This window comes from Falco naumanni, chromosome 8 (assembly GCF_017639655.2).
Source record: "Falco naumanni isolate bFalNau1 chromosome 8, bFalNau1.pat, whole genome shotgun sequence".
NCBI classification, from domain to species: Eukaryota; Metazoa; Chordata; class Aves; order Falconiformes; family Falconidae; genus Falco; species Falco naumanni.
The window spans coordinates 42527109-42553019 of NC_054061.1; the positions used below are offsets into that span (position 1 = coordinate 42527109).

General features: G+C 35.2%; 1 protein-coding gene across 1 annotated transcript in view; it reads right to left on the reverse strand.

Moving 5' to 3' along the window:
* The window catches only part of LOC121092832 (sodium channel protein type 3 subunit alpha-like), a 78778-nt gene that overhangs the window by 49581 nt on the left and 3286 nt on the right, over positions 1 to 25911 (reverse strand). Inside the window, exons 2-11 of the mRNA XM_040604434.1 lie at positions 19371 to 19624; positions 12674 to 12990; positions 8968 to 9086; positions 7978 to 8067; positions 5726 to 5854; positions 4960 to 5051; positions 3821 to 4093; positions 3459 to 3522; positions 2464 to 2605; positions 2106 to 2312 (exon numbers count right to left, since the gene is read on the reverse strand). Of these exons, the coding sequence (XP_040460368.1) occupies positions 2106 to 2312; positions 2464 to 2605; positions 3459 to 3522; positions 3821 to 4093; positions 4960 to 5051; positions 5726 to 5854; positions 7978 to 8067; positions 8968 to 9086; positions 12674 to 12940 (1383 nt within the window). The 5' untranslated portion in view covers positions 12941 to 12990; positions 19371 to 19624. The remainder of the gene's footprint in view (positions 1 to 2105; positions 2313 to 2463; positions 2606 to 3458; positions 3523 to 3820; positions 4094 to 4959; positions 5052 to 5725; positions 5855 to 7977; positions 8068 to 8967; positions 9087 to 12673; positions 12991 to 19370; positions 19625 to 25911) is intronic.

A 25911-nucleotide genomic window follows, 5' to 3' on the forward strand; every position in this document is an offset into this window, starting at 1 on the left:
AACTGCCTGGGAGATTGCAATGAAATTCTGCAGTGGAAATTATGTTTGGGAAGTTGACAGGCTGCTGTGAACTTACAAAAAAAGGGTAGCGTGGTAAATGGCAGGAGACTAGAATTATATAACAAAGATGACCAGTAATTATCCAGCAAAACATATATTCAATGCCACATATTTCAGGAATGATGACATATCTCTCTACAGCAGGAAAGGATAGTTTGAAACCTCATAGTATGAATTAATGGCTTTCCGCACCACAATATCTAACCCATGCTATACAAGTTGACTTGATACAGACTTTTTCTGCTAAATGGGGTATTAAAAAGATTCTGAAGTGTTTTCAATTCAAAAAAATTATACTCAAAATTTTGTCACACTGGTTTCATGATGCTGTCCTTCAAATGCTCTAACAGAAAGAAAGGCAGCAGACGCTGAGTTATCACCCATCTACTTCATAATACTGACATCAAAGGTCAAACAAGTGGAGCAATCCAAAGACTGCTGTGATGACTTAGGTTTATGGATGAGTATTTTCAGTGTCAAGGGAGTGAAGAGATGGGTCCCATACTCATTTTTGTCTCACCTTGTAATGCCTACTTTCAGCTAATATTTTCATGTACAAAAGGGATCTTCACTGTAATACTGCTTTCCTTAATAATGAATTGAGTGGACATTCATTTAAAAAAGTAACAACTTTCCAGGGCTATTATCCAGCCTTCCCTGTATCCTCTGTTTCATATGGTTCTATTTTTCTCCTAATTCTGGATCAGCTTCATCTCTGGCCCCCCTCTTAAACACACAAACATCTAGATGTGCCTCCTGGTATTTTTTGATATAGTGTGATTTAGTGTCTTTCATGGATGAAAATATCAGTGTTTTTTTTAAAAAAAAAAACAACCACTTATTCCCTTCTGATATTTAACTTTTTTTTTTTATTTGAATTTTGTAGGACCCTGGTTTTTCTTTAGTGATTTGGAAGTGATAAGGTTTAATGCCTAAAATAGAGATATGCTAATTAGATTTCACAGGTCATGCATAAAGCTTTCTTTTCAAGAAAAAGAAGCAGTTTCACTTTCTGGTAGCCCTTTACAGAATCATTCTAACTTACTGAAAGTAGCTGTAAAATACTACCAAAACTATAGTCTCATAGAAGATTCTAATTTGTTATCATTTAATAAAAATTGTCCTGTTGAAAACTATGATATGCCATATGAAAAGCAATAGAAAATCAGTCCAGAAACTAGGCAGGTGTCTGACTCACAGAGCTGAACTCTTGCATATATTTTACTTTCAGATAAGAAAACCTCACACATATATATATTAAAATGTCTTTTTTGCATAAAAATTTAAATAATTTTATTCTCTTTTCACAGAAAACAAAGGTTACTTTAAAAGTACTCTGAAGTAATACCTTTGTTATAAATATTGCTAGTCTGTTCTAAGAATATATAAACTTCTGATTGACTTCATTGTGCTTGAATTAGGGACATGATGAAATACCTTGCTGGTAGAAACCTAAAATAACTCTGATTTCAATACTTCCCTCTATTTTCTGAATGCTGGGGAAGAACTATAAGTACAGCAAGCCTGGCAATTCTCACTCAGACTGTAAACCAGAAGTAATGTCACTAGACTTTCTTCATGCTGTTCGTAAGATCTGTAACATAAAAATATCATGAGCTATGGCTACAGAAATCAGTTTTCTAGAACACCCTTATTACAAATATTTTACTTCTAGTCTTTTGATGACCTTAGTGGAACTCTCTTCTGTACCATTAGCTTTTCTTTTTGCTATTTCTTTGTTTTGTTTTATTTTATCTTAATAGAATTATAGAATCATTTAGGTTGAAGAAGACCTTTGAGATCATCAAGTCCAACCATTAACCCAGGACTGCCAAGTCCATCATTGAACCATACCCCTAGGCACCATTATTTCCTGATTTTCATTGCCTATTTCCACTTCTATAACTTTTGTGGTAAACAAGACTTATTTTCTTTCTGTAACTCATTGCATTTTTATGCAATTTATACATATTCTAATTCATAAAAAAAATATTATCCTTGCCTGAAGAACAAGGCTGTTCGGCAAATAAAATTTTCTTCATTACCTGAGCTTCTTCTTGTTGCTTCTTCAGTTGTTCCAGCATCTGTTGAAATTCTGCCTCTTTCTGCTCTGCTTCTTCCATGGTTGCTTGATTCTGTTCTTCATAGGCCATGGCAACCACAGCCAGGATCAAGTTGATCAGGTAGAAAGAACCCAGAAAAATCACCAGAACAAAAAATATCATGTATGTCTTCCCGGCAGCACGTAGTGTCTAGGGAGTAGAAAGCATATCTATGTATTATTCTACCACTTATCTTTGTTACTGCAACAACATTATGCTTTCAGCTCATCTACAAATAAGCCTATCATATATTTTTGTATGTCACCTACAGTTTACTTTAGATGTCATAAAAATTTCTTACCAACTGATACAGGTTTTCCCAGAAGTCCTGAGTCATTAGCCGAAAGAGTGACAAAAAAGCCCAACTAAAGGTGTCAAAACTTGTGTAACCATAGTTGGGGTTTCTACCAGCTTTCACACAGATATATCCCTCTGGGCACTGCCTATGTGAAAACCAAAGAGGAGTACTTTGTTACAACTTTTCTTTCTTTCTAGAACATATTTATTATTTTTTGGAACAATATGCATTATTTTTCCACAGGAAATCCATGAATTACAATTAAATTCATTCAGGGAAAAAAAAAAGTCTTAAGAAAAGAACTAATAAGACTATAAATGAAAGATACCCTTTCCAGCTGTTGAAATGGCCTAAATATTTAAATTCTCCTCAGTCTTATTTTGCAAATAAAATCTTTATGCCAAATGAATAATTTCCTGGCAGAAATAATTGCTAAAATATTGTTAAGGTTACAGAAAGATTAAACAATATTATTAGCTAATTCCAATTGTACGTTTAGGGATCTCCCACATAATGCTGAGTTCACTGTTGCCATTTAGGTATTGGAGTTCAGCTAAGAATTCTAGGCTCATAATGGGGCACATATGTATGGCAGAATTTTCCAGTAATGGAAAAGAGTTAGGCTTGAAAAATAAAGATTCAGTCTTGAATTATGAAGTCAATACCACGCCTTCTTAATATTTTACATAATCTCTTTCTCAGTTCTAACCTTTGCTTTCATCCTACTTTCTTCAGTCAGTGCATCTCCAAAATAGACTTTACAAGAGTTTTTTATCATTAACACCAACATCATTTTCCAATCAAGCTGGAAGAATAACTTATTATTTTGTTTAGTCAGAAAGTAAAATAATTTGACTTAATTAAGTAATCATTGTTTAGCAGCAAAACTCTGTAAGTTCTTTAACATGGCTAAATACAGAGTTACAACTGCTACAGATAGGTTTCATGTTATTTCTTTTTCTACAGAACATACCAGAGGATTTTTGAAAGGCTCTTACCCTGCATCAGAGCTATTACCACAAAGTAGGGCATCTCTTTGTCCTTCCAAAATGTAAAAATGAGCTGTGTAGAAAGCATTAGAAATATACGTGAATAAATCAAATTAAGTGGAAAGTACTAAAAAGCAAAATAAAAGTAAATTGTAATAAAATCTAAGTGGCTAGCTGCTGGTCACTTTGTAGTTTGTTTAGGAGCCCTTCTGGTTATTGTACTTGTTTATTGTATGTATTTGATCTCTGTCAGTCAGTGACCCTAAGCAGTTCTACATAAGGCAGAAATACAAATGTTCTTTGTTTGTACACAAATAGTTGCATACTATAGCCAAAAATATATTAAAAATAGTTATATCAGACATTCTTACTTTCATCCTCAATGTAATCCTTCCAGTTAAATGTGCTCACTGTCATATTAACAAATGTACCATTTTCATCCATTGTGCTGTTAAAGTAGGAAATAACATTTATTTCAAAAGTAGAATTGTCTGGAGGCCACTGCAGGCATTTATTCCTCAAGTTGCCCATGAACAGCTGCAGCCCTATTAGTGCAAATACACTCAGACAAAACACAGTCAGGATCATTACATCCGAGAGCTTCTTCACAGACTGAATTAGGGCTCCCACAATAGTCTTTAGGCCTGCAAAGAGAAAAGATCCACAGATTTATCAAAGAGTATCTTTGCCCTTCCCGTATAATTAAGATGTCATGCAGACACTTAAAAAAATATTTTTTATTTTTCAAAAAGTAAAGCTTCATGAGCAGCCTCAGAGCTTGTGAAGATGAAAGAAAAAGATTCTTTTTTATGAATATGCAATGTACATATATTCCAATAAATTGAATATATAATGTTATTCTCAAGCAGGAAATTTTATCAATCATGCTTTCCTTTTACAGTTTTGATTTAATTTTTTAATTTTTCTCTGCATTTAATATTCTGCCAATGATTCAGTTTCCAGTTAGTATTACATATGACTTCACAATAGTATGAAGATAGTACAGAGATAGAATTGCAAGTAATTTTGAAGAAAAAAAACATTTGCATTTGATAAACTTTCCTGTTCAATATTTATGTCCTTTTTGGTAGCTTTTTTTTTTTTTGTTACTTGGTAGTCTTTAAGACTAATGTCAATTTTAGGTGTAAAATAAAGGAAAAAATTCAAAATCAAGAAAGCCATAGCGCTAAAGCTTTTTTAATGTAGAGACAACTTGTTGTAACAAAATGCAGAAAAACAAAGCAAAATAACCCATAGGCCTCATATTTTATGTTTCATGCAAGAATCTGTTAAACTCAAAGGCTGATTTTGCAAAATAAAAGAAGCTAGTGCTGAAAAGGCAAAGAATCATAATCCAGGCTTATGATCCATGCCTTTTTTTAATTTTTTTTTTTTTTTTTTTTTTTTTTTTTGGCAACATGAGCAGCAAACAGCAAGACTTATGCTCAAAAGAAGTGAATTCAACTTCAATGGAACGAAAGTCAGCCTCGGTGTTTAACCTAGCTCTCACCTGGAATGACTGATATTGTTTTCAAAGCTCGGAGAACTCTGAATGTTCTCAACGCTGAGACATTGCCCAGGTCCACAAACTCTGTCACATATCTGTAATAGGGGAGTTCACACACAAACACAATGACAGCACACAAATAACAGTTGGAGATACGAGGGGCCTAACACCTTACACCAACTACTTCTTACCTGGGATTACAGAAATAGTTTTCAAAGCTCTCAATACTCTGAAAGTTCGAAGAGCTGAAACATTGCCTAGGTTTACAAATTCTGTTACATACCTGTAGGATTAAATCACAGTTATTCAGAATTGAGGCAGAGCTTATACTAATTATGTGGGTTTTCAAAACCTCTGTGCCAATATTAGTAATCATGCTTCAAAATTTACCTGTCTCTTCAGTACACCTCACTGTTATAATTTTTATTTTCATCAATTTTGCTTAAATTTCAATGAAGCGAAACTCACTGATTTGTATTTGAACAGCTAATTAAACTAATTAGTTTGCAATAGGGTGGTGACATGAAGTCAAAGGTATGGCTTCCATTCTGGTGAGCAGAAAAATGTAGGACATGAAATCAGTGTCCCTCAGCTCGATGCTGCCTCCTGCCATATTTTACTTTCATTTATGAGCACTAGAATGTGTGATACAGTGCCTAAACTTCACAGGTTACAGAAGTTAAATACCTTCAAATCAATATACGTACTATAATAATATTTGTCACTAATTTCATGCCCTAAAAGCTTAAAAAGTTCTTGAACCACTTACGCCATTAAAATGACACTGAAGTCAAGCCAGTTCCATGGGTCTCGCAAAAAAGTAAAACCTTCTAAGCAGAAGCCCCTCGCAAGAATTTTGATAAGTGATTCAAAGGTATAAATTCCAGTGAAAGTGTACCTGAAAAACAGCAGAGCAGGAATAATGAATTTTTGCATACTTATGCTTATAGACAATGCCATTCTTTATCAAAGATGACTTACAAGAACAGAAGTATGTAGAAGTGAATGGAGGAAATAATGAACTTAACTTGCCCCAAACATTTAAGAATATAATCATTGTTCAGTAGATGAAATTTGAACCTGACACATATACACTGTTCATTTTCTAAAAGGTTGATCTAATCTCAGCTTTTGTGCTTGCAAATAATTTCAGACTCTAGTATTTATAGATACGTTCAGACTTTGGTCTTTCTATCTACATTCTCCGGCACTCACAGAGCTGTTTATTTGCTTGCATTCACAAATCGGGTAGATGTCTAAGTGTAACAAAAAATGAAGATTTTTTTTTTAAAATGTAAAAATCAGAGAGCTTTGTGAAAGTCAGTTCTTGGTAATAACTATACTCATGCCTTTAATACAAGTTTATTTCATAAATAATCATTAAATATAAGAAAGCATGCCCAGACTGCTATTTTTTAAAGGTGTGGAGCATGATTACCAATTTACCTCGTGTGAGAACAACCATTCATTTAAAAACACAGAATAGTCAGTTATAACCAGCGAAATGCAGGGACTTCCTCAGACCCACACAGGTCTGTGTGGACCTCTGGGATCTGCCTACAGACCCTACTGGTCTCCTTTCAGACTCTCAGCAACCCTAACAAGCCATAGTCATGTTGAACATACTGGGAACAGAGTGCAGTTTCTAAATACAGCATTCAGAGTAAGATTCCTTAATGCAGTGAAATAAATAAACAGAAGTCAATAATGGTTATTGGAGAACAGGGGGTAGTGAAAGAACCCACAAGTGGTTAGAACCAGGTTTTTCATGAGTAGTATTATTTCGAAGAAAAAAAGACACTCAACCTGGCGTGTATCCAAAACAGTGACCAGCAGGACAAGGGAAGTGGTTGTCCCCCTGTACTCAGCACTGGTGAGGCTGCAGCTCAAACACTGTGTTCATTTTTGGGCACCTCACTTCAAGAAGGACGTAGAGGTGCTGGAGCCTGTCCAGAGAAGGGCAGCGAAGCTGGTGAAGGGGCTGGAGCACAGGTCTTATGAGAGGTGGCTGAAGGAACTGGGGCTGTTTAGTGTGGAGAGAAGGAGGCCCAGGGGGGAACTTCATTGCTCTCTACAACTGCCTGAGAGGAGGCTGTAGGCAGGTGGGGGTCGGTCTCTTCTCCCAGGTAACAAACAACAGGAGGAGAGGAAATGGCCTCAAGTTGCACCAGGGGAGGTTTAGGTTGGATATTAGGAAAAATTTCTTCACTGAAATGGTAGTCAAGCATTGGAACAGGCTGCCCAGGGAGGTGGTGGAATCACCATCCCTAGAAGTGTCTAAAAAACATCTAGATGCGGAGCATAGGGACATGGTTTAATGGTGGACTTGGCAGTCCTGGGTTAACGGTTGGACTTGGTGATCTTAAAGGTCTTTTCCAACCTAAATCGTTCTATGATTCTATAATATTTGAAAGGAAAATGTGTATCTGTATTTGCTTAGAGAGCAAATATGCATGTATAACTGTGAACAAGAAAGAGAAGCAGAGATACTTTGTGGTTTCCTTACTCTGCCAGCTCTTTGTTACTCCTTCATAGGTACGGCCCCTTCTGAGCAGTTTGAGTTTCTAGTGGTTTGAGTGCTGTGTGTGCTTGCTGTGGCTGGCAGTTGTGAGTTTGCATCAGTGAGCCATGATGAATGTCCCACTGTGCTGAGATCATGGATACTCATGAAATATATGGCTGGCCTCACCATTGGCATGCAACAATTTTAAATCACATTTGTAGTTCTGGAGCTCCTTTTCTGATTTACAGCTCAGAACACCCAAGGAAAAGAGCTCATGTTTGTACATTATGGTAGAAGTTCAGATATTCCTCAGACATAATTTTGAAACAAGACATTACTCTTAAACCATTTGAATTATTCAGGAGGGAACCAGAAAGATACTGATGATCTCATGGAATCTGATTCTGCATAACTCTGGAAAAACCCATGCTGGCATGCAACTTTCCATAAATGCTTCTGGTTTGGAGTTACACACAAAAAAAGATGTAAAAATAAAGAAGTAAAGATGTTTAACTTACTCTACATTCTTTGTCCAGTCTGGAGGATTACTCATGGTCATAAATACACAGTTGGTCAAAATAGTGCACATGATAAGCATGCTGAATAATGTAGATTGTAGTCAAGGCACGTAAGTAAAAAAATTACGGCAGTTTTATAAAACTGAAATTAGTACTAGAAATATTAAGTGTATAAAAATATGTACAAAGAACACGACATTCCAAATAAAATCTGAAAATACAGTTTCACACGTAATTTTATCCATTCTAAATGGTATACCATCTGGCATGTTATGGTGCACTTACTGTAAAACAATGCATTACTTTTGGAATTATGGCAGGTTTAGGATTTAAATGAAACTTAAACACATCCTTAAGTCTGTAAAAATATGAAATAAGTACCCAAACATAATTACTCATTGAAGCCAGCGAAATCATTCTAAAAGATCTTTAGGCAGAGGTTGATTGTTTACGCCCAAGTTGTTCTTTGAACATGATTGAAATATTTTTGAAAATACTCTCCTTCATTCTGACCTGGATCTTTTATAGGACACCTACCCCAGTGCTGAAAACACAATGCTCAAGAAGGATTCCTGACAAAGCAGCCCTTCATTCATACTCTTTTGTCCTTGCTAAGTGAGACTAGTTCATGAATAGTACTGCTAGTCTTGGTAAAAGTGTGACCTTAGATATATTCAAGTGCAATGGATTGCTCCAAATTTGGCCTTAGCTGCAGGGCTTAGTATGGGATAAGGTCTCCTTTTGTATATAAAGCCTGATATTTAAACTCTGACAGCTTTAGGTGGCTCGGTAGAGAATTCTCTCAGTAGGAATGAAGATCATACTGCAATTCACATGTGATATTGCTGCTTTTTAAGTGTGATCAGCATATGTTTAGTTGGCATAGTACACCCACATGGACATAATTTGTATATCTGTAGGAAAAGTATTATTTTGTTAATTACAGTTTTAAATGGCAACCCTTAAATCAACATTAAGAAAAAAGGATATGAATGTACCAAAATCTTGATGGCAATTTTTCTGACGGGATTAAAAGGAGTTAAAATGTACAAGGCAGATGTGGCACTGAACCGGAAAATTGCCTTTCCTTTATTCAATACTATGAAAGTCTGCAAAAAAAGAAATACAAAATTAAAATACAGTGCTGACTACATAAATGTCTTTACCTCCTAGAAGAATCCATTCTCCACCTGGAAGTTTCACGCTCCATTCTACTGTCTACCTGTGATAGGAAAATAACTGATTTCTATGAACACAGTCGATTAAGCCTTCTACTGCCAGTTCTCCAATTTGCTAAATTTCCCAGCATGTAGACTGAATATTGATGTTATTAAAATTGGTGGGAAGTATCAGCACCAACTTCAGTTAATAATAGCAAAATGCAACATTTCATCACTAAAATATTTTCTATTTTATTTCTAATGAAGTCTTTGATTAAAGTCAGAGTTTCAAATTAATCAAATATATTCTACCTTGTAAGCAAACACAAACAAAACCAAAACAGCAAAACAGCCATTCTAAACACCAGTTTGAATTTGGAACAAATACTTGACAGAATTATATTCACACATATATATGGTGACAAGGACGAACACCTGTCACTAAACAACCATAATTTTAAAACAAATTTTGCTATAATTTCAGATTGTTAATAACAATACCAACTATTTGTGTCTTCTAAAAATATATCTGTGAAAAAATAAAAGGGATTGATAAATTGCCAGCTGACATCATTCTGAGTAGTCTGAGGTGTACATATGCCAGAATTTGGCATCCTATAACAACAAATCTTTTCTTCAAAAAAATGCTGGTTTAGTTTTTAACAATATGCTCTTATTTTCCCTATATGTGAGCACCAAATTTAGGTAGTTACTGTATTTTAAAACTTGACCTGATAAACCTGTGGTTCATGCTCATTTCATTCTGTTCCTGTTGGCGGTCATTGCCTGTGTTTTCATTTTTATTCCAAGTGTATTTGTGTGTAAGGTTTACTTGCATCTTTGGTGCTGTTTGAAATATCCTCAGGACATGACTATTCTTCATTCCTTTTGCTCTTTGTCAATGGTAATGGCTCTGCTTTGTGTTACCATAATAGAGTCTTTGTTACACTCTCAGCAGAGCTATATAGTATCACTGTTCTCCATGTTGATTTCCATTGTCTGTAAAAACTTGGCTGTGATCAGAAAAATGCTGCCCTCTCCATGGCCTTTACTGCCTATCTGGTCTGGCATCTCTGGGAGAGAAAGCAAGTATCTCTACAGTAGGAAAGAAAACAGGTAAAGAAGTGTTGCCAGTGCCTGTTCACAGAACAACATCAAGCACAGCATTGAGGATGACAGAGGATGGACTCACACTCATTGGCATTTGTCTCTGCCTTACAGTCCTGCAGCCAGATAGAAATGCTAGAAAGATGTTGCCTGTCCCAAGGTCACTGCTGTAGCAGAGCCTGAGGACAGACTACAATTCACGGATGATTTTCTCTGCATTGACAAGTTGATGATTAAGAGTAGTTTCTGCTCTAAACTGGAGGAGGCATGACTAATTCTAGTTCATCATTTAAGATGTCCATTTGTTTTCTGTTGAGCTTATTAGACTGGTAAATACAGACGTTACCTATGACAAAAGATTCTGCAGTTTACAAATTACTCTCATAGACTAAGTCTATCAGTAGGCAGAGTTTTTACGCTTTTGTTCCAAAAAACCTGACTGCTTTGGCATTTAGAAGTTATACTTCACTACTTCTCAGGTTTTCTGATTCATTTGTAGAAGACGTCTTTAGAAAACTTTACTCCTAAACTTATTTACACAACTTTATTCCCGATTTTTTTTGCAGCTAGTCAAGAAAAGGGCTTAGTGCACACAATTCTATTGTAAGTAAGGATCTGCATGGAACTGCTGATATAACCAAAAGCATATAAATGAAAATAACCCTTGGGAACACTCCTTCTTTGAGATTTCATTTCTTTAAATTTTCTTAATAATGTTAATATTTGCATTATCTACAGCACTGTTTATTTAACTTTGGCAACTGTTAGGTTATGCCGTTACTTAGGGATTCTGCTTTATTTTCAGTTCCTTTTACTGAAGCCATAATTTTAAAAACAGGTTTGTGAACCAAAGGTAAACACAAATTTAGCCACAAAATTGAGAGTACTATTGGCATGATTTTTTCCTAACAAGCTGAGCTTCTTTTCAGTTTAAAATATTTTATGTCTTCATTTTTTTGTAGTTGCTCAACATAGAGTTTCTTATCTCAATGGTAGCCTGGGATGTTTTGTCATCAGAGCGTCAGAGCAACTGTGTTCATTTCCTTCTCTGTTTCAAGAGATGGGAAAAGATAATCCCAAGCATTTGTCCATAAAACACCTTCCGCATTTTTTAATTTAGGGTTACTATCCACAGCTTCATCTTCCTTCACTCTTATTATCCACAACACTTTGCAGGTCTATCAGGAACTGATCACATCTTGATGTTGCTAAAGGAGAATGCAGAAACAAGCAGATAGAGAGTTCAAAGAACCTGCTTTTACTGTCAACTGTAACTTTTACTAAACTGTACAGGACATAAGGTGTTTTTAGCTATTTGCAGGCTGGAATATTTCAGATCCTAGAGTAGTTTAACAGTTTACAACTAATTCCAGCTATGGAGATGTACTTGTTAGTTCCTTGTCTTTCTCTGAAGTTATATAATAGTAGTCTGTTTCTAGAGTGCACGCATTATTGTTGCAAGACCAGAACCCATATACTCTACTGCCAATCCTGACATTTTAAAAGTTCAAGGGGCAAACTTTTTACTTGAATGGATCTGTTTGAACTAGCCTTTCTATCTCCAAGTCCTTGGCTTATGGATCATGTGAAAATGAGGATTTTGTATGACTGTGCAGATCAGAAGGGGAAGTACACCTGGTTTAGTTCACATTCTTCATGGAACACATCTGTTGATATTCTAGTTGTGTTATAGCCTCACACATAACTCAGGCACATTACTTTTCTCTCACAACACAGAACTCTTCACTCTGCTCTATCTGTATGAAAACTTTCAACAAAACTGTCTTTTTTTTTTTTTTTTATTCCTTCCTCAAAACTCAGCTTTTCTGTTGTGTCTGCCACAGATGTCCAACTGACAGCTGTGCAGCAGAGATCTGTCATAGCAATCCAAAGCACCTAAAGCAACAGTTTTCATTGTGGTAGTTTTATATGACCCAGGATTTACACAGAATACATGCTACATATATATATATATATATATTTTATACATACGTGCATAGATATAGGTTTACATTTGTTATATTGCTGTAACAGATATGAAGTATAGTTACAGTCCTTTATTTCACTAACCTGAATGGATGCTACCTGGTTATCTACAATGATCTCCACTGCAAAGCCATGCTTGGAACACCTTATTTGTCACACCAGTCTTACTGCTACCTTGAAATCAGGAAAACTCAGTCATGTTCTTGAGTTCAGGCAAGCTCAAGGAAGCTATAACTTCCTTACAATGAAGTAAGTAACAAGTAACTCCATGGAAGTTGAATGATTCACAATATAGAAGAGCATAAATCAATTCTGTTAAATGAAAAGATGTTTCTGTTTCTGCATATTTAGTGACTTCATGGCTCTAACCATCCTATTTTGTGATTGAACTTTTCCAGTGTAGAAAATTATATTCTGTTTTGTGCAAAAGATTATTCACTCACTTTTTTATTGATATAATATGGGTCCAGGTCTTCCAAAGGTTCTGATACCATTTCTGGAGGTATGTCACCATAAATAAATGGCAGTGTTTTTCCTGCTTCCAAGTCACTGTTTGGTTTTGGACCATTTTCATCATCATCATCTGTATGTTCTTGCTTGGGTTTTTTAGCTTTTTCTTCTGCAGAACGTTTTTCAATAGCTGTGAGGGAATCTCTAGTAAAATAGCGGAAGCTTTCAGGTCCTGGTGGTACCAGCAGTGCCTGTGCCATGTTTTCATCCTGCAAATTTAATTACTTTTAGCCTCTTGTATAAGAATGACCTATAAAAGAAAATTAGATGATTTAGGAAAACTAGATTGTACCAACAGAAAAAGTCCAACATTTGCTCAGAAACCCTTTCCAGGCCTGAAATAGAAGCAGCATATTTCAAGGCTGAATGAAAGTTAAAAGCAACTGCTCAGAATTTATTTAGATATTTCATAAATTATTTTTCAGCTTTTTTCTGCTGGTCTAGAAAAAGACACTACTTCTGCCCACAAACAGTGCTTTGCCTACATCCTTAGACTCTCCCAGTTAGAACAAAATACTGATACAAGTGTTTTAACAACATATATATTTTAAAGATTTTTTTTAAAGCATAAATATATATATTCTATGAGGTACTCTTGAAAATTGTAAACCTATATTTTACCAGTTAATACATTATACCTTCATTTATTTCTTCAAGTATCAGTAACCCAACTTTACACATGTAAGTACTTTCATTAAACACAAAAGAAGTTTTTTGTCCGATTAATGCTGCTTAAATGACAGCAACTGAACTATGGGAGAAACAAGCATACTTCTTTCTTACTGACAAGTTTACTGTGCTGAGGGTTAATGTTAGATACCAAAGCAGGTTAGGTTGCATTTACTGACTGTCCGTGAGCTGTGAACCAAAATCACAGGCCTTTTAAGTAAAAGGAAACAGGATGTATGATCAAGACTGTGGGAAAAGAATGCCGCTCCTTTTTTTTATGTCATAAGATTTATATTTATGTCATATGCCGCACATGTCATAAGTTTATTTCAGGCTAAAACTACTTTGAAATCTGAGATTCTGGTTCCCTACGAATGTCTTTGGTGCCAGTGCTGGATGATTTAGTCCCTGCTGCTTCTTCCTGTTCTCCGCACCAAACTCTCCACTCTACAACAGGTCTTTTCATGAAGCCCTGCAGTGCATCAGCTGAAAATAATATTCTTTTCTCTCTTCCAGGTCCTTCTACAGCAGGACCAGTTGCTTAAACTGATGCATTGTACAGCACAATGGAGAAGGTTGAATCGTTAGAGGGAGAGAATAGCAGAAGGAAAGCAGATCTGGTTAAGGAGCAGTGCCACCAAGTAAGAAAATATAGCCTTATTTGATGTCTACTTTGGAAAAGTTTGTGACATAGTGTAGTAATAAGTTTAATTATGAAAACCAATCTTTAAGAGTGAGTTTCAGTGCCTGAAAAGAGTTCTAATTGTGATTTCTGTACATGAAGCCATGTAGTCTTCCCTACGTTACCTCATGAATGTGCAACATCTGGTTGACACATCTAGATTTGAGACATAGTATTATATTAATTTGCATTCATTCAATAGTCTTTCTCCTAAAGCTTATCACTTTCCTGGAGCATTTGTAGGAATCACATACACACACACATGAAGCGCTACAGTAATGATCTTACTGAATAAATGATTCCTTTTCAAATGACCCCCGCAAAATGAAACACTGTATGAAGGTAGAGGGGCGTGTTAAGAAGTGCTTTAAGAATCTACAACAGAAAACGGGAGGAAAGACATGAAACTGCACATTCCTAAATCTAAATTACCAATCCAATGATATGATGGGTAAACCTGCTCCTGTGCCACCTCAAGTCTTTATCTCTGGAGCACAGCACAGCATCAGTGTGTACAATCAGCACTGAGATCACTGAAATAATCTAGGTGGGTAGATTATAGCACTAAGCATCTAAGTGACACAAAACCAGAACTGAGGTACTTGTCCCTAAATTCATAAATAAAATATACTAGAATGTAGACACGGAGAAAGCTTTTCTCAAGGAAGATCCTGGAGACCCATGAGTTAATGTAATGTGTGGAATCACAGAGATCCTGGAGGGGCTGGATGTACTGATGCAGTATAAATTGAAAAATGAAGTGTTAAGCCAAACAGAGACTCCAGCAGGCAACCTTATCACCTGTTGCTACACTGAAACTTCTGCTACTAATTTTTAGTTTGCACAAGATGGAAGCCTTTGCTCGTACCTGTTGTTTATTAATTTAACTCCCAGTTATAAGGATCCTAAATCAAAATTGTCCTTTATTTGAGAATTAAAAGCACACACATTCTCTGGATACAGTCCACACTCCTTTGATTATTGCTTTTGCCCATCCAGTATTAATAAACATAAGAATATGTTTGAGGTTTCCCTTTGGTCTTTCTGAATAATCGATTCCTTTATTTCACATTTTGCAGGTCTGTGATTCAAATTGTTGACCTAGGTGCCCTTTCTATGAAACTAGTCTCAAAAGGTGCACCCTCCTAGAGTCATCAGTGGGTCTGTCTTCTTTTTATAGTTCAGTGCATTTGGTTAGGCTGCTTTTCTTTTGTTAACAGTTACAGTTATGAATGATGTAACAAAATACATTGTCCTCACTAGAAATATATGTATCTGTATTGCTAGAAGTTCACAAAGGGGTCAATGAATGACTGGGAAAAGTAATATTAGCAGACTTGGGGTTTCACTGTATTTCTCAGAGAGTCATAAAACAAGTTTTTAAAGAAGTTTTCTTGACAAATTGGAAACATTACTTGAGTCCTGCCTCCACTACTGTCTGGTGCAGTTGTGTCTTCCCTGGCTGCTGCTGTTACACAAGATTTTTCCTATACTAAATATGCCCCAAGTGTTTTCATTCAGATTACAAATCTTAAAAGAACAATACACAACTATGTAGTTGACTACTATTGATATACATGCAGTAGTTTAATAGAACAATGAAAGAAAAGTAATTCTGTTTCCTACACTAAGCCCTGAACAAGAACCATTCATTTGTAAGTGATAGCTTTCCTCTTCTTCCTTCACTGGTTTTAAAATCGCTTGTTATCCAGTAACTAAACTGCCAGGTCATGAATGATACTGGACAGAATTCAGACAAAGAATTCTGTGTAATACTTTCAGAATAGCCTTCATTAGCAATCAATCTTTAAAGGAATAGTCTCAAAAATGCATGTGGTCCAGGCCCCTCAGTACCTGATACAGCTCAGCAAAAATAATTTCAAATATTTGAAATACAATTTGGACCTAGATACCATATGCGTAATGATCTAAAATTTGATAGATTTCATTAGAAAAAAAAAAAGCTCCAATTTAATAAAGACATGCTTTTGCCAAATAAATCCATTTTGTTATATTTGAGCATTGCATTCTGTAAATCCTTCTCCAGTTTTTCTTCAGTCCCTTACTTTAAATAATAAGATCAAGCAATAAGCAGAATCCATATGTTCTTAATTTTATGCATATTTCAGTTAATTATATTATGTCCATGGAAAACTTGTTAAATTTTATTTTTTAATATAATTATCGTCTCACCATTTACACAGAAGATGACTCAAAGTAAGTGAAATATCTGTGCTAATGATGTCAAGTTAATTTTTGTGAGTCTTTGAAAAAGCCAGAAGTGGCCTGAAAGTATCTATTCTTACAATATTTTAAATCAGGCAAATGGTAAAAGTGAAAGTGTCAGTGTAAGAACCAGGTGGATGCTATGATTATTTATTAAAATCATCAGGTCACTGAACAGGTTATTTGCATTCTGCATGAAACAGACCACATACACCCTTCACAATTTTCAAGGTGGAGATATAGCAAGGCTTGCAGTCTTTCTTCTGGTATGGGGTTTCTTTTGCTTTTACAGCGCTGGCATTAGAATTATTTTCCTGCTGAAACCTTGAAAGAGCTGACTACTGAGATTTTCATTCCATTAAAACTGCAACATTGGCAAACACACATGTATTTGATTAGAGTTGGAATAAGTGCAAGGACAGCAAATTGAATCTGTAAAATGACCAACTATCGTAATTTTCTTATGCTAATCCTTTATTCAAGAGGCTGTAATCTGGGAACAGTATCTTCCTCTGTGCCAAGCACAGCAATAGTGTCTCAGATGCTAAAACCTGGATTACAAACTCTGCTCTAAATCATTAGTGTTAATAAGACCGGCTGTCTCACATTAGGCCAGTAAAGATCCTTGTCCTAATCAAAAAGGTGGGGCTCCCACAGTAGGAGAGACAGAAACAACAGGGCTAGTGGCACCACTTCAGCATCAGCTAGAGATTATTTTCTGCAGCTTTAGAAGTAAAAAGTGTAGCTGTTTTGTGCTGATGTTGTCAGGAAATTGCCTCAACAGAAACTACCCGTGTCCCAAGGAGGAAAGGAGTACAGAGGGAGGGTATGCAGGAAGAGTCTAAAGAAATGAGTTATCTTAACTCCCCCTCAGTATTTGCAAACTTATTTTGCAAAATTCAGGCATTAGTTTTCTGGAATTGAAGATTATTATGTTTAAATTACTATGCTTTGATAAAATTTCAAATTGGGTAATGGTGCATTCAATTTGTCCTAAAAACAAAAGGATAGGTAAATATTAGTTCATTGTGAAGATGATCTAAAATATTTTAATATATTATATAGATAAAAAAAATATAAAATATTTTAATTGACATTTCTCAAGGTACTTTTGCATGGAGGATAATTTCACAAAGCAAAAACTATCCCCTTATCTGCTGAAGCACACTGAAGTATTTTTTACAGTTACAGATTATTATCTTTTCATAAAAGATTACTTTGTTTTTCCTGGCATCTTTATACTATTTTTTACTGCTTTAAAATTTTTTGAATAAGAAACAGAACTCTAAAGAGAAAAAAAGAGCTCTCAAATGTCACTGTAGTTCAAATTGGTCAATGCAATGAATTGCAGGTTTGAGATATATAACGAGATATCACATCAAAACTATGCACAGGTCCTAAGGCAAGGAATGCATGAATGTTGTTCCACAAAAGTAGGTATTTTCAAGGAAAGGAATACTTCCTCAAAGCTGAAAACAGCCTCCAGCACTTAGCACCTGCTAAGAACCTGCCGATTATTTAATCTACTAGTTTAAACTATGGTAATTTATGTTTACAGGTCCTAACTGACTAATATGTAGGATTTTCTTTCTTTTTTTTCCATTCCTTCCAACATTTATAATTCATCTATTGTCTCATTTTCCTTAGACTATAATTTATCTGTAGGAATGACTATGATTTTTGTTTGGATTTGTGCAGTCAGCCTCAGTAGCCTATAGGCATTAGTGTTACGTAACTATCCAAAATAAAAATAATTAAATCACCACCAGGTATTTATTAATAAAATTAATAAATGACAGAAGACAAAAATACTTCCTTGTTATGAGACTATGAAATCAACTAATAAAGGTATGTAACAGAAATAATACATCCTTAATAAAATTACTTTAGAAGGATTTAGAATAGGATAGTGGTAAGTGGCTAAATATGAATTGGTAGTTCACATTGGCTGAAACCTGTCTGAAGAACAGTAAATAGAGTAAATACTAATGAATTAATACTAATGTGGTGCTTCAGGGATCTTACATGCAATTTTATTTAATGTCCTCAGTAATGACTTGCAATAAGGTGTGAAAGCACATCAACTATATCTTAAGAACCTCAATAAAAGTACTGTAAGAGTTTGCAAATCTGGGTAGAATGTAATACATGACGTTCAGTCTGACGAGCGAAATTCTAGGCCAATGGGAAAACACTCAGATTAGATTAGAGACTGGAAAGTAATCTCAGACCTGTCTGAAAGATCCAGAAGCTGCTTCTTGGGAGGATATTTTTGGACGCTGCTCTACCTCACCAAGACATTGCTATGGATAGTCTTTCCCCCCACTTATTTTTTTGTTTTTGCCCACTGCCATTCCACACTCATCTCTTTTCTTTTCTCTCTACCTGCAACATTCACTTTTGAATTAAGTTGTTCCTGTTTCTTGTCTCCTCCTGCATAGGAGTGGAAATAGTGGATTAAGATTCTTATATCAAGGCCATATATGCTTACTTAGTAAACTGGAGTAATCCAAACTAGATATGTAAAGAAATGAACCTGCATTTCTCAGTGCACAATACATACCCGCAAGCTGTAGAAACCCCAAAACAAATAATTTGACCCATTTAATTATAAAAAGTGACCAAAACCTCTAAGAAGTCTTTAAATGCAGGTCTGTTTTCTTTAACACCGTAAGCTGCCTCTGAAAAAGTGTGGAAAGAGATCTAGTGTGAATACTTGAAGTATTGGAGAAACCTGAAAAAGGCTAAATGAAAACCATATGCAATTTAAGAGGAAGAGTGTCTTGGCCCATCAGCCTAGTTGGAATACAGTACTTAATGAATTAATTACTTAATATTTTACAAATATATTCCAATGTTAAAGATTCTTACATTCTAAAGGAAAATAGCTACAATACATGTAACACAAATTTCTACTGCTAGACCTCATTAAAATGTTTGTTTCATTTCCCCACCGATATTTTAGTGAAGATATATAGTGCTATATCAAATGGTCATCTTAACTGAAACATCACTTTTGTTTTGTTTTGGCTGAGCAGAAAAGATAGTCTTACCTTTATTTTTCTAAGAAATGCCAAATCTCAGCATTTAGCCACTGGATCTTTTGCTATCATGAAAACAAAAAGGCCGCATTTCTAGCAGAAAATGCAATTGGTAAGAAAAGTTTCTCCTTGGGAGCTGAAGCTTCTTCAAGACTGAAGTTTCTTCAAGACTCTCTAATTCTTTGTTCCTGTGTCCAAAGCTTCTCAAAATTAATTGTGGCAGACAAAGATAACTCTACGTATTCGTGTAGACACATTTTTCTAACCTAAAAGCAAAAAGATGTAGGAAAAGCAGGATGAAACATGGGTTTGTCCACAAAACATAACACAGACCAACAGTCCATTTAAGAATATCCTTTGAGTGATATGTTTCAAAAAATCCATTTATTCTTTTACCTGCATGCTTTAACTAAAAGGGAAAAATGGGTCTTGTTGAGATTACTGCATAACTAGTGCAGTCTTTATTAGACACAGGATAACTGTGCCCAGGCTAACAGGGGTGTTCTCATCTGTCACTTAGGGAACTGCACAGTGTAACATTATTCCCTAAGGGATTCACTGTCTTTAACCAGGAAGAGAAGCTAATTCAGTCTATATTTGCATGAAAATATGGACACATCTTCATGTTACTTATCTTAGAGAATGTTGGTATGAGTGTTTGTGTGACAATTTTTTTTTTCATCTCAAGCATTTTAATAGCAGAAAAAGATAGTTTCTTCTCCACATTCTTCAATTTAAAGCTTGCACCACTGCAAGAGCTGACCAAAGTTTGGCTATGGCTTCCTCAGTCTTTAAAGCTTTAATAATCTGAGTATCTGGTTCACTAACTTTAAATGGTCTCCTTACAACTTGCAAATTTTAGTCTTCAGACATTGAGATTGAGATGAAATGTCTTTGAGGCATTTATTCTTACTTGAACTAGATAAATTTATGGCTTTTTTTGTACTTTTAAATGTTGTTGTTATTTTGGTTTTACTCCTAGAGAAGAAAAGAAACAGACATCACTCTCCTAGGTGTCTGCTCCTGCCAAAGCAGCCCTTAATGATACTTTTCTCCAAATGTAGTAAGAATGAGTAGCCACTGTAGAAACTCTGTAGATAAAATAAAATCTGTGTAGACACAGATTGGGTCAAAGAGAACACAGAAGGTGGGAAGACAGAAAGTGAAAGTTTTCTACTAGACCACTGCTGCTCTTGTTTTTAAAGACAGATCTTCAAGTACCCCTACAGAAAAATATATTTCAAAAACTAACAGAGAATTTACCTAATACTAGTTACTATTAATCTATAATTATGTTTCCTAAAGATACAGCAAGTGGTACCACAATTATTGCTTCTATTTATTTGATAGTCACGTGAAGTCATTCCAACGATTGCTAGCAGAAAACTCTTTCAATGTTCTGGTCATTTTGAGTAATGCACTGATTCAGCACATCTTACTGTGGTGAGTCACTACTGGAGAGGCTCCACTGAAGACATCTGAAAGCTGTGCCTCCAGCGCTAACCTCAGGGGATCATGACTCTCCTACTGCCACCAATGATACTCATCCACCAATGCATATTATCCACTGAATGCAACTTTCCCTGGGGGTACATAGGGGATTTCCCCATCCCTTTGCCTATTGGGTGTCTGGATTCTGCCCCTGAAGTAGCAAGCTGAGCTCACAGTCAGCTACAGTGCAAATAGGCAAAATGTGTAAGTGCTGTTACGTGCAAGTTTTAAAATAATATGAAAGGGATACTATAGCTTCTTAATAAAAGAGTAATCACTAATACTAAGCATTGATATGACATTTGTTTTCAAAAGAGGGAGCGTAACTTCTATCCAGTTAAAATATTTGCCCATTTGCAAAATGTAAGGAATTAATAGTCAATGTGTGTTGAGGAACTAATCTTTATGTGAAAACTGTTAATAACACTAATAGCGCAGGTTAATTTCAATAAATCCGTATTTTGAATTAGAGCACAAGGCAAAGAACCTTTTTTCACATGTAACCCTATCACCTAGTCTTCATCTCCCTATTTATTACATCCTACCTGTGTTTGTACTTGCTGTATCTCCAACGGATAAGAGATGCAGGTTTTTATCTACTAATGCCATACATTATTGGTAGTACAGTGGTATCAATGGGAGTCACAGCAATAATTGAAGGAAGGAGGCTGGCAGAATTGTGAGCCCTTTCTCCTGAATTTATAATAGGCCTGGGCCATGTCAGAGTAATTTCATTACAGGATTTCAATTAATAATTCATCTCATATTTTTTAGGTTTTTTTTTTCCCCTGTATAATGTAGATATTGCAATATACTAAAAAAAAGCCAAACTTTCGGGTTTTTTTAATCTAATGACTTTGGTTCTCACCCCAAGACTAGAAATTTTTATAGGCAGGTCCAGATCATACAGTTTTACTGTAGCTGAAGGTGATGATAGAGAATTATTTTGGCTGATATTGACCAAAATAATTTTTATTTGGGGTAGATTATCCTGATTCAGCTTCTATGACTGAATCATAGGTAAAATCTCAGGCCTAGTCAGTGGTGATTCCTGATGGACAGACTATATATGTTCTTTCCTGGGGGACTATTTCTCAAGCTCTTCCATCTATATGGCATCAGCATTTATTTTAAGACTGGTTAGAATATCCTTCAAATTCTGAGACATGATATTGCTTCAAAAAAAGTTTCAACCTATATCCTCATGCACTTGAGCTCCCTTTCAATGTAAAGATGACCTGGAAAAGATGGTTGCATATTGTTGTCACTTTATCCTGTGGCAAAATGTGTGATTCCATCTGAAATGGGATTTAGAAAAGAAATCAGGTTGTTCAAAATTAGATACTCCTGTAAAGACGGTTATAAGACAATATGACAGTGATGGCTTCAACTAAGTGAAATCACATGTTAGAGACAAATGTCAGACAATGAACGGAAATTGTGGGCAACCATATGGACATGTGAAGTGTTAAGTGATTATAGAAATGAAAACCCAGTTTTAGATTGACAAGAAACAGAGTTACACACAAAATTAATTGTCCAGATTCAGAATTATTTGTTGAGTGTTCCCCATAATCTAGATTTAGCTAATTCCTAGTAATTTTTGTACTCATATTAAAATTTAAATGTGCTGATAAGTGGAACACTGGAACATACCATTATCCACTGTGAAGGTATTAAAGAAGTCACAATAAAACATCAGTTAGCAATATCTAAATAGATCACAGTATCGATTTTGCTTTGTAAAAAAAAATCAAAAGCTCTGTTTATAAAGTAATACTCTTCTAAATTTTTCTAGGGAAACTTATGAAAATGCATTTGCAACAGAAAATATTGCTTATAAACCTAAAAATATATAAAAAACTAAACTCAGAAAATTAACTGAATCATGAAGAACTATGCAGCTGGAACACTTACTTTCCTAGCCTTGCTAAGCCCCAGAAACTAATCAATACAAAATATGAAAGAATAAATTTTGTATAGCACAAGATTAATGGATCGTATTTAGACTCTGACAGTTGTCTAGGAAACTGAAAGAGAAAAAATTGGAACTTCTGGCTTGAGAGGCTTACACACAATTCCTGGCTGAATGTTATCATTACTACACAAGTAGGAAAAAGCACAGAAAGTCAACAGGAAAATAGAGTGCTTTATATCTGTGGTTTAACACAGCATATGAAAACTGTACATGGATTTCTTTAAGTTCATTCAGGCATCATGGAAGTACCTAATAAAACTTAACCAAGCCCTACGTTTGGAACATTTTCTAAATGGATTATGGAAGTATGACTTTGACCTAGCCACTACCCCTATGTAATAAATCCAAAGAGGCAAAGCCTGTGAGTTACAAGTTCTACCACTTCTTTAAAAGGTGTCTCTTGTAATGCTGAAATTTCAGTACATTCATGAAATATTGTACTGATTAGAGGCCTACAGCTTTAAGTAATATACACTACAGAATAATAGCTAGCGTTACAGCAGCTACTAGAATGCTAGTATTCTTCCTATTGTAACACATACTAAAGTGAGTTGATATGTAGGAAATACACGGCAAGTAACTTAAACTGGTGTTTGTAAAAACCTTTCAGGAAGACTCTTGACACTCAGTTACATCTTCACTCAGTAGGAAGAAATTGCTTCCTAACACAGGTTGAATTTTTTTGTTATATTGCTTTTGGTCAGAATTTCTGTCTCAAGACAGATTTCTTCACATGAACATTTTGGCCTTAAATATTAGTGACAGACATTTCATATGAACGAAGGATTGCCCTCTTTCAGTTAAATCTGACCTTGGACTTTTTGGCCCTTTTGAGATTAACTACTTATTTCTGTCATCAAGTTTTTTCCACTCAAGACCTAAAATAACAATTGCCTTTCTTAATGTAAACCCTAGCACTTTTTCTTTCATCTACCATACACAAGTTTTACAGCTGTTTGGGCTTTAAGTTAAAATAAAATTAATGAGAATTTTTAAAAAAGATTCAAAGCTGTTGGCGATAAGTGCAATTTGCTTTGCTCCTTGATAGGGTGCAAGAGTGCAAGTTAGGTGTATGCCTTCACTCATCATTTCAAAGTGCTCTTTCTCTGTGTAACATAAAAGCTATCACAGGAAACTTGAGGTTTTGGATACAGTTTAGGTTTAGGGTATTCTTTCCCTCTAAAGAGTGCTTTTTAAGAAAACACAATCAAATATCTGTTCAAATAAGAACCAATTATCCATGGTGAAAAATGTCTTCTTTTGACTGTCACTGTGGAGTTAGGCTAACTTTTCTAAAATGCATAGGGCTTCTTCATTCCTATGACTTAATACCCTGATTTTGTAGTCCACCAGCTTGATCCTTATTACTTAACCACAGCACAATTAGATATACATTCAAAAGTAAATGCTTTTAACAGTAGTAACTGTAGAGAAATTTCAGTGCTCAAGGAGATTGAGTTGGTATCATGTTAACTACATCTGAGAAAAAAAATCCTGTGTTTTAGGTGGGACACAGGTGAATTCACCTTCAGGTTTCCAAGATTGCCAAATATATGCAATCTTTCAAATTTTTGAAAGATTTCAAATATGAATAGAAAGATAAAAATATTCTTGTATCAAAGTCTTGGTACAGTTAACACAGTTGTACTCTGTGCCTGTCTTTTGAGAAGGCAGTGAGAGATGTTTGCAAAGAAAATGCATTCACTTTCACATCTGAAAACTTCTTATTTGGACATATTTAAAACCAAAGCAAGGACTTTCGCTTTCTGAGAATGTATTTTTATTCAACATAAATTTGAAATTCCTCAGTGTGTCCAAATATTAAAAGACAGTACAATAACGAGTAAGAAAGGGCAGACTTTTCAGGATACTCGAAGCAATGTAGGCAAGAATTTGACACAAAAGGGCCCATATTCAGGCTATATAGGCTCAGAAAATTTCTACTCCTCTCCCAGAACTACCAGACAGTGAAAAGACATAATTGATGAGAAAAGATGGCAGGTTTTTTCTCAATGACTACAGTAGCCAGGCCACATAGTGCTACGGTGCCATATATAAGAGTAACTATTTCTCCTGTGAACAATTAATTTCCCTTTATTCCTTGCTTATTTTAATTCACAATCTGCATTGCCGTAGTGGTTTTGAATACAAATTTTTTAGAAGGTCTTGTAATTTCTTAGAAACATATATAATCATATATAATCCTATTTTATAGTTAATCAGAGCATGCAACAATTTGTGCTAGCCCCAAATTTCACACACACATAAAAGAAGTTTCTCATTTTACATTGTTCTTAAAATAAATTACCCTAAAAGACCAGAAACACTGCTCCCCTCTCATTTCAGAAAGGAGGGCCTAATCTTAAATAAGCAATGTCTAACAAGCATAAATCATCCATAAATGGAAAATGCCTGCTATGTATCTATCTCAAGATCTTCCTGTTAAGTGGTTATACTGGGATATATAAAGGGGATCACAGAGCCAATAGTACTGATACTCTTCTCAGCCATTTTCCATACTGTCATCTGTGATATCCTTCCAAATCTACTAGTGTCCCTCATACTTTCATTCAAGAAATCCTGCAAAGAAATATGAGGATGTGCTTGATGCAGTGCAGGTATAGGGAGTCAGCTGTATGTGCTGTTCATCTGATCTATACATATATAATGACTTCAACACATGTTGAACATCCAGCAAGTTGACAGATCAAGTTAGGAATCCACAGAAGTAGCAAGATAAACAATTCCAGATTGAAAACAGGACCTGCGCACATGGCAGCTCTATGATTATACTTGCCTAAGTAAAACTACTCAGTAAGAAGAGATCAATAACATTAAAGAACGAATAACCAGACAAATAATTAATCTGAGCATAACCTGTTCCTTAAGTTTTGTACATGTGAAAGAGCTTCATAAAACCTTAAGCTCTTCAATTAAATTTTAACTTTTTAGTTGCATTTTTTACTGTAAAACACATTCCATTATCTGTCTTTGTTGGTAGAGTAAGTGAACAGTAATTTTTTGTAGCAAGACCTTACCAAGACTGGCAACCACTTTAAAGTTTAACAATTTGAAATGACAGTG